Genomic DNA, 9,153 nt, shown 5'->3' with positions numbered 1-9,153 from the left:
TCTATACCTAGAAATTTTTATTAAGAAGTTCTTTGAAGCCGGGTGCCAGTGGCTCACACCTGTAATCCTAGCTACTCAGGAGGCTGAGATCTGAGAATTGTGGTTCAAAGCCACAGGAAAGTCCATGGGACTGTTACCTCTAATTAACCTCCAGTAAACCAGAAGTGACGCTGTGGCTCAAGTGGTAGAGTGCTAGCTTTGAGCTGAAGAGCTGAGGGACAGCACCTAGGCCCTGAGTTCAGCCCCATGACAAAAAAAAAGAAAGAAAAAGAAAGCTCAAGGACAGTACCCAGGTCCTGAGTTCAAGCCTACGGACTGGCACCAAAAAGTAAACAAAAAGTAAAACCAGGCACCAAGGTCTACTTCCCTGCACCTGACCAAAACCAACGCACCTTTCATTTCAACCACATCCACAGGCACCTGCTTCTCTCTCATTCGGAAGATTTCAAAATTTGTAACAACACCCTGTTAAAAGAAAGAGGTCAGAGGAGAGTGACATTCTGGAAATTTGAAAGAATGAGGGAAAGACCTGAAGGACCACATTAGGACTATGTAAAAGCTTGTAAGTGTGGAGTCTAGAGCTGCTGAGAAAGTGCTGCTCCTGGGTGCTGGCAGGTCACCTGGCATAGGCCTATCACAGAAACATCCCCCTACTTACTGGCTACATTCTACGCTTGCACTGGAGATCAAGGATGCTCACCACAGCTCATCTGCCAATTTTCAAGGCATTCAGTTGAGTGGGGACTAAAATACTTAGATACTAGGTAACAACCCTATCAGTCTTCAAGGAGCCCATTTTAGAAAGCAGGTGCTACACTACACACCACAATAGATGTGAGTAAATGCCCACCAATACACACACAGCCTAACCATACAATGGAATACCACCCAGTCACAAACAAGAGGGAATGCTATCATGCTATAATGTAAAGAACGATGAAGACGGGAGAGTAAAAGCCTGCATGAGCCAGAATATACAGTATAACATGTGTAGGACAAGATGTGCAGCCTGGTGGCTGGGCAGTAAGAAGGGCTCTAGGGCATGTAGAGAAGTGGAATGTGTTTCCTTCCACATGGAGCATCTTTCTAGTGGAAGCACCTAAGATCACTGAGTTGACCTACCACATTAAAGGCTAAATTTTTTGGGACATGAATTACATATCAAGAAAAAAGAAGGGGGGTGGGGTAGGGCCAGGTGCTGGTGGCTCATGCCTGTAATCTTAGCTTCTCAGAAGGCTAAGATCTGAGGATCATAGTTCAAAGCCAACTCAAGTCTGTAATAAACCACCAGACAACTGGAAGTTGCGCTGTGGCTCAAGTGGTAGAGTGCTAGCCTTGAGCTGAAGAGCTGAGCAATAGCACCTAGGCACAGAGTTCAAGCCCCACGACCAACCCCCCCAAAAAAAGGGGGGTAGGGGTGGGGGTGGGGAAAGGCAAGGTGACTCACAGATGTAATCCCATCACTTGGGAGGCAGAGGTAGGAGGATTGTGATTTTGAGACCATCATTGGATAGTAATATCCTAACACTCTATTCCCAAAAACACAAAAGAGGGGCAGGGAATGTGGCTTAGTGGTAGAGTGCTTGCCTAGCATGCATGAAGCCCTGGGTTCAATTCTGCAGTACCACATAAACAGAAAAAGCTGGAAATGGTGCTGTGGCTCAAGTGGTAGAGTGCTAGCTTTGAGTAAAAGCTCAGGGACAGTGTTCAAGCCCAGGACAAAAAGAGGAAAAAAAGTAAAGCAAAGAGAAATACTTCTATTAGAAGAAAAGTTTACACATTTAAAAATAAGAATTAGGGGGCTGGGAAGGTGGCTCAGTGGTAGAGTGCTTGCCTTGCATGCATGAGGCCCTGGTTTGATTCCTCAGCACCACATAAGCAGAAAATGCCAGAAGTGGTGCTGTGGCTCAAGTGGTAGAGCACTAGCCTTGAGCTGACGAGCTCAGGGATAGCGCCCAGGCACAGAGTTCAGGCCCACGACTGACAAAGAAAAAAAGAAAAAAAAAAGAATTAGGAAAATTAGGCCAGGTGTTCGTGGCTTATACCTGTAATCCTAGCTACTCAAGAGGCTGAGATCTAAGGATCATAGTACAAAGCCAGCATGGTCAGGAAAGTCAGTGAGATTCTTATCTCTAATAAACTCCCCAAAATCCCAAAGTGGTGCTGTGGCTCAAGTGGTAGAGCACTAGCCTTGAGCTAAGGAGCTGAAGGACAGCGCCCAGGCTCAGAGTACAAGCCCCACAACCAACAACAACAACAAAAAGAATGAAACCAAGTCTGAGTGTAAAAACTACTCAGTGTTTAAAAGGAAAATACTATATTCCTTCTAACAGGCAACAGGAAAGGGGTTGGGTATAGACATTATCTTGCTCAAACACAGCACTGTGTTAACTAGTCAAAAGGCGATTGCAAACAGGATTAACATGCAGGAGAAACCTCTATCTCAGTCTCTAGTTCAACACTGAGCCCAGATTCAGGCCTCTGCGGAGGCCACCTCCACCCTTCACCTACAGAGTGTCACCAGCATACAGAATGTCAGGTGGGGCCAGACCCACTTACACATCCACCATCTTCTCCAATGGGCCAGTCAAGCTGATGCATCCTGAAGGCAACATGCACCATTGACATCTACTTGCCTGGGTGCCTTTGGGAGTCCTATCGACTTTGACACATAAGTAATCTCCGTTCTTCTGCCAGTGCAGCTTGCAGTCTACCACATTGAACAGATTCCGCACTCGAATCTCCTGTCTGCTGGGAAGCTGCATCAGGGTCACCCTGGCTGGAATATCTTTGTCTTCTGGGACCCAGAAGGCGATTATATTACCACCAGGAGACCAAGAGAAGTCTCTGCAGGACAAAGAACACGCATCATTACCAAGACTATGCAACTATGGAACATAGGAGCTCCATATGAGTGAAAGCTCAACCCTGGCACACTGATCCCCTACCACACACCCATATCCTCACAGCTAGCACAGAGCCAAGTGCTGCTGCAGATGTCAGTCCATCCTCCCCACCTAATATGCAGCACCCCAGCCCACATTCTCACTGCCATATTCTGAGAACACATGACAGCACAGTAAGGCTAAGGCTGGGGGGGAGGGGGGAGTAATGAGTGGCTCTAGCTCCACAATGTCTAAAGGTCAATGAAGGTTTAGCCCCAAGCCAGAAAATATAAGAGGACAGAGAAGAGCCAAGATAGGTACTGTAACGGGCAATCTGTGAGACGAACTAAGCAAGAAACATCTTTATCTGTGTTGTACTTTTGTGTAGGTGGATTGGACTCAGGTTTTGTGCTTGCCAGGCAGGTGCTCTACCACTTAAGACATGCCTGCCACACTTTATAGGCACACACCACTATGCCTAGCCTTTTGTATTACGTCTTGTGTTTTAAGGTGGCCTGGAACTACAATTTTTTCTACACCTCTTGAATAGCTAAGAGTACAAGTTTGAGCCACCAGCACCAAGGCCTTGTTTTGCTCTTTATGTCCAATTTTGTTTTTCTGAAACAGTCTCACCATGTTGCCTAAATAGGCTTCAGTAATCACCTTTATTTTTTTGTCAGTCGTGGGACTTGAACTCTGGGCCTGGGCACTGTCCCTCAGCTCTTTAGCTCAAAGCTAGTGCTCTACCACTTGAGCCACAGCACCACTTCCGATTTTCTGGTAGTTTATTGGTGATGACTTTCACAGACTTTCCTGCCCAGGCTGGCTCTGAACTGTGATCCTCATCCTCCTGAGTAGCTAGGATTACAGATGTGAGCCACCAGCTCCCAGTTCAATCATCCCTTTTCTCAGCCTTTAGGGAAGCTGAGATTAGAGAGTGCTCCACTACAGGTGGCATTCTGGCTTGCATCTGCTTAGTCAGTGTCCTGGTTTTATTTTTAATTATAAACCCAAACTGTGCCCAAAAATGTGAACATAAAAGCTGCTACATCAGTGTCCTTGGAGGCTGGTAGATCAATATCCCAAGCCTGCCTAGCTCCCAAAATCTTCAGATAAATAGAAACTAGGACACCACGGCTGAGCCAAAAGTCTCTGGCACCTTACAGGTCACCAGAGCAGCAGAAGACTCAACACCCACAAGTCTGCAGGCATGCTCTAAGGAAGACTGTTGTCTTTAAGATTGGCTTTTGGTCTCAAGAAAAGGGAATGGTGCCTGGTCAGAGCCTTACAAAATTCCCATAGCAATTCCAACTCCCAAGATGACAGCATGTGGTAGGGACCTCAAGAATGAATTGTGTGCTTATAAGGCTCCAGAGAGCTGAGGATAAAGGCCCATGTGGAAGGAAGCCTGGCAGTCAACTTATCTCCACACAGAGGAACACACATCTGGTGTGAAGCTGACCCATTTGGGGTATTGTTACAGCCACAGCACCCCCACACCAACTGAAAGAAACACTGACTTACTTTATTCCAGAGATCTTCAAACTCTTCTTGTCCAAAAGGCCCATAGACTGTCCAAAAACACAAGGGACATAGCTGGGTAAAGCCGGACAATGTCTCAGTTATAGATCCCACATTTTGGAATAATCAACAGCACCAAGATTCTACAATGAGTTTGTCTAGGGAGCACAGATACATTGATTGGGCCAATGCTGGTGAATGGCACACACAATGCCAACTATACACAATCACCAGGCTATTCACCCGCAGATGAACTGTGTCACTCACCGGTGTTTCATAGATGCTAAGGGTATCGAGGGTCATCCTTGCAAAGAATTTACCATCATGGCTCCATCTGACAAGACAAGGCAAGATGTGCCAGGCTGCACCAACAAGGGAAAAGGCTACACACAGGCCATCACCTGAACAGGTCTACTCACTTGAAAATAGGCCAATGGGCTGAGCTCTCGCAGTGGAAACCTCTCTTCTTGTGCCCAGTAAGGATGTCCCAGATGATGATGGCCTGAGGGTCATCCTGAGTATCCATCAAGGGGCTAAATGTCACCAAGTATCTGTAAGAGAGGGGAACACTTAGTATAGGAGTGTTGGGGAGGGGGTGGGGAGAATCTTGCTATGTAGCCTAGGCTAGCAAGGAACAAGATTCTCCTGCCTGAGCCCCAGGCACACATCACCACATTGGCTAATAGCCTACAGCATCCTCCTGAAAAAAGTCTTCTCCACATGCACACAGTAAATGCCAAACTACATCACAGACCAATATAGGTCACAGGTATGATGCCCTGCCGTAACAAGCAACTAATAAAACTCTTGGAGTCAGCCCTTTCCCCCACACAACACTCCCCAGAGGATGCTCTATGACCCCTCAAAGTAGGAAGCAGATGACTGGAAGCATGGCTCAAGTGTAGTGCCTGCCTAGCAAGTGTTAAGCTTTGAGTTCAAACCCCAGTATCAAAAAGGAGGGTAGGAGGTGAGAGAGGGGATTGGAATACCAAGCCCAGGGGAAGCACTGTGGCCTCTGCAAGGGTCACAGAATGGTACCTCCACCAAAAGTGACACTCCAAACAATTCTGCTTAAGTGGGAAGATCTAGAAGGAGGCACCTACCTTCTTCACTTTGAATAATTGAGACCAATGACGTGAACAGACCAGATGGCCACATATGGCACTGTGGCGAGTGTCCTTCCAGGAGGACGCCACATCTGGGGACTTCCCCAGCAATCACATACTAGGCTCTGCCTGTTGGCACAAATCACACCTGTGTCCTTTTCACAAGGTGCACACATTGAAGGCAGACTGCCCCTGGGAAGGCAGAAGGAAGCACAACAGAAAAGGGGGAGCAGCCTTGCAATTGCCCTCCACAGATCCTTTGGGTCTTCCCATGGCCGGGTAGATTCCTAGCACTTTATCTGAACAGCCAGATGAAACCAGACACTGACAATGCAAGTCTTAATGGGAAAAACACTTTTCCCTCTGCAGCCAAGCATCCATGCACCCACGCATCTAACATCTCCTGCACCAGGGATCTAGCAATGAGCCATAGTTCAGTCTCTGTTCAAACTGTAGAGAAAGATGTGAACAATATGTTTTTGAGGACCAACACAACAAAACAGGTGGGTTTCTGAGACGAGCCCTACCAAAACAGAGCCACATTAAAGACACTATCAAGTCACCCACAGCAATGTACCTAAAAATATTATGAGAGCTGAGATGTAGCTTAGTGGCACAGCACTTGCCTGTCATACTATTTAAGGCCCCGGGTTTGATTCTTAGCATCACGAACAATAACAACAATTACTCCAGAAATAGGAATGAACTTTGTTTAGACCTGGATTCTAATCCCAAGCTATCTCATTATATATAGGCAAATATTATGAAATCTGAAGATTACCCAAATCCAAATCTATTTCTGGCCCTAAACAGATAAAAGACACTGACCCTGTGTCCTTGGTCAGTTTTCCATGTGCAACACTAAGCTAAGAGTCTCAGAAGAATTGCCATGTAATGGATGCAGAAGCATGATATACACAGAGCTCTCAGCCAGCAGGCCACAGTCACAAACTGCAGGGTACCAAGTCCCCTGCTGCACAGCCAGCAATATCAGTCAGGGCTGAGAGGAAGAGCTAGAGGCAGGGAAGATCTGAGGTGGGCCCTGGGCCACTGACACAGAGCTCAGGGTCACGCTGTGAGCCTCATTGGGGGCTCTTTCCATCTACCTCCCTGCCCCCTCCCCTGCTGCATCCCCGCCCCACCTCCCATACACAAGTGAAAAAAATCCTCCCAGGAAAAAGGACTGGCACAAAAATGATCTAGTCCTGGGGGTGGGAAGGTGGCTCAGTGGTAGAGAGCTTGCCTTGCATGCATGAGGCCCTGGGTTCAATTCCTCAGTATCATATAAGCAGAAAGAGCCAGAAGTGGTGCTGTGGCTAGCCTTGAGGTGAAGAGCTGAGGGACAGCATCCAGGCCCAAAGTTCAAGCCCTATGACCAGCCAAAAAAAAAAAAAAAAGTCCTTGGACAAGATCCTATTCTGATTGTCATGTCACATTGTCACACCACATGAAGACACTGGAATATGTCTGTACCTGAAAATCAAGTGCTAAATCAACACTCAGTTTACAAAGTGGCTGTATGACTCAGCTTCCTGTTCCTTGGAATGCATACTTGAGGTGGAGATAACTTGGTTCTAGTTGGGTGCCAGTGGCTCACACTGGTAATCTTAGCTAGTCAGGAGGCTGAAATCTGAGGTTTCCAGTTTGAAGTCAGCCCAGAAAGTCCATGAGACTCTTATCTCCAATTAGCCACCAAAAAGCTGGAAGTAGAGCTATGGCTCAAGGGGTAGAGGGGCAGCCTTGAGTAAAAAAGCTAAGGGACAATGCCTAAGCCATAAGTTCAAGCCTCAGTACTGGCACACACAAAGTTATCTGTATAAATCCAGGTACTTGTCATCCCGCCTACCCCAGCTCACCTTTCACAAGGGGAGAAGTCAATAAGCTGGACCCCTTGGTGGCTGAATCTCTGGATCTGCTTGAACTTCTCTCCTCCCCAGAGAGCAATACCTCTCTGATGAAAGGTAGCCAGGTAGGTGCCCTTCGGGGACCAACGGACGTACGTCTCTGTCCATCTCTGTGAAGAGGGGAGTGGGAATGTTATGATACTAAGACCAAGCCTTCCCCAGTGAGTCTAGCTGAACTTATATAGATTTCAAAACTTGTTTTGAGAGGAACCTCAGAAGAAGCAAGCCATCTGTTTTCCAGAGTTTCTCATGGAAGCCAAGTGCCACTCAGAAAAACAGGAGGTAAGTGTGGTTGATACATACTGCTCTCTCTTCAATTGACACAGGATCTTTCACATCATTCCAGAATATGGATGTACGGTCTCCACTCTCAAAAATCACACTATATTGATCTCTGCATTCTGCCTCTTCCAACCAGTAACGCAGATTTCCCTAAAAAGAACCAAAACAAGATACTTAAAAGCCTTTTTTTCTTTTGTCTTTTCTTTTGGTCTGTTGTGAGGCTTGAACTCAGAGCCTAGGTGCTGTCCTTGAGATCTTTTTTTTTGGGGGGTCTGGTCGTGGGGCCTGAACTCTGGGCCTGGGCGCTGTCCCTCAGCTCTTCAGCTCAAGGCTAGCACTCAACCACTTGAGCCACAGCGCCACTTCCAGCTTTTTGCTTATGTGGTGCTGAGAAATCGAACCCAGGGTCTCGAGCATGCAAGGCAAGTGCTCTACCACTGAGCCACCTTCCCAGCCCCTCCTTGAGCTCTTTTGCCCAAGGCTAGTGGTTTACCACTTGAGATACAGAGCGACTTTTGGATTTCTGGTGGTTAATTAGAGATAAAAGAGTTTCATGGACTTTCCTGCTCAGGCTGGCTTTGAATCCTCAGATCACAGATTGATTGGCAATCATTCAGCTAATGAAACTGTTAAAAATGTTCTCTCATACATCCCAGGCATGGTTAGTCTTTTTTTTTTCTGCCAGTCATGGGGCCTGAACTCTGGGCCTGGGCACTGTCCCTCAGCTCTTCAGCTCAAGGCTAGCACTCTACCACTGGAGCCACAGCGCCACTTCCAGGGTTTTCTGCTTATGTGGTGCTAAGGAATCGAACCCAGGGCCTCATGCATGTAAGGCAAGCACTCTACCACTGAGCCACCTTCCCAGCCCCAGCATGGTTAGTCTTGCAAAATGTTTCATTACAAGTAAATGCTTAACACAGACTGCAAGTCAAAGTTTACCCATAAACTATTTCCCAAAAGCAAATTGCCGACAGTATTACCATAGTAATGTTTCCACAATCAAACTAGACTAGGTAGCTTATCAACCTTCACCGGTGGCTCATGCCTGTAATCCTAGCTAGTCAGGAGGCTGAGATCTGAGGATTGAGATTCAAAGCCAGCCCAGCCTAGGCAAGAAAGTCTGTGAGACTCTTATCTCCAATAAACCACTAGTAAACCGGAAGTGGCTTGTAGCTCAAGTGGTAGAGCACTGCCTTGAGCTGAGGAGCACAGGGATAGCATCCAAGCCCAGAGTTCAAGCCCCACAACCGGAGGGGGGTGTGTGGGAAGAGCACTATCATGCTCACTTTCCCAGGTCTAGGAGTCTGGAATTTACAGGAAAGGTCAATGGAGAAGGGATGAGACTGAGAAGCAGCAAACAAGCTCCCAGTGGTCACTCACTCAGGACTGGACTTGCAGCAAGCACAGCTCTATAGCCTTGCTCCTGGGTGTACTCGACACTCTCTACCACCCTTC

At 47.2% G+C, this 9,153-nt stretch overlaps 1 protein-coding gene across 1 annotated transcript in view; it reads right to left on the bottom strand.

Moving 5' to 3' along the window:
* Positions 1-9,153, bottom strand: part of Eif3b (eukaryotic translation initiation factor 3, subunit B) — a 41,107-nt gene that overhangs the window by 7,971 nt on the left and 23,983 nt on the right. The window contains exons 5-11 of the mRNA XM_013023510.1: positions 7,720-7,848; positions 7,369-7,526; positions 4,826-4,957; positions 4,674-4,740; positions 4,410-4,456; positions 2,637-2,847; positions 389-465 (exon numbers count right to left, since the gene is read on the bottom strand). Of these exons, the coding sequence (XP_012878964.1) occupies positions 389-465; positions 2,637-2,847; positions 4,410-4,456; positions 4,674-4,740; positions 4,826-4,957; positions 7,369-7,526; positions 7,720-7,848 (821 nt within the window). The remainder of the gene's footprint in view (positions 1-388; positions 466-2,636; positions 2,848-4,409; positions 4,457-4,673; positions 4,741-4,825; positions 4,958-7,368; positions 7,527-7,719; positions 7,849-9,153) is intronic.

Source organism: Dipodomys ordii, unplaced genomic scaffold (assembly GCF_000151885.1).
Source record: "Dipodomys ordii isolate 6190 unplaced genomic scaffold, Dord_2.0 Scaffold68, whole genome shotgun sequence".
NCBI classification, from domain to species: domain Eukaryota; kingdom Metazoa; phylum Chordata; class Mammalia; order Rodentia; family Heteromyidae; genus Dipodomys; species Dipodomys ordii.
This window is presented reverse-complemented; position numbering and strand designations above follow the sequence as displayed.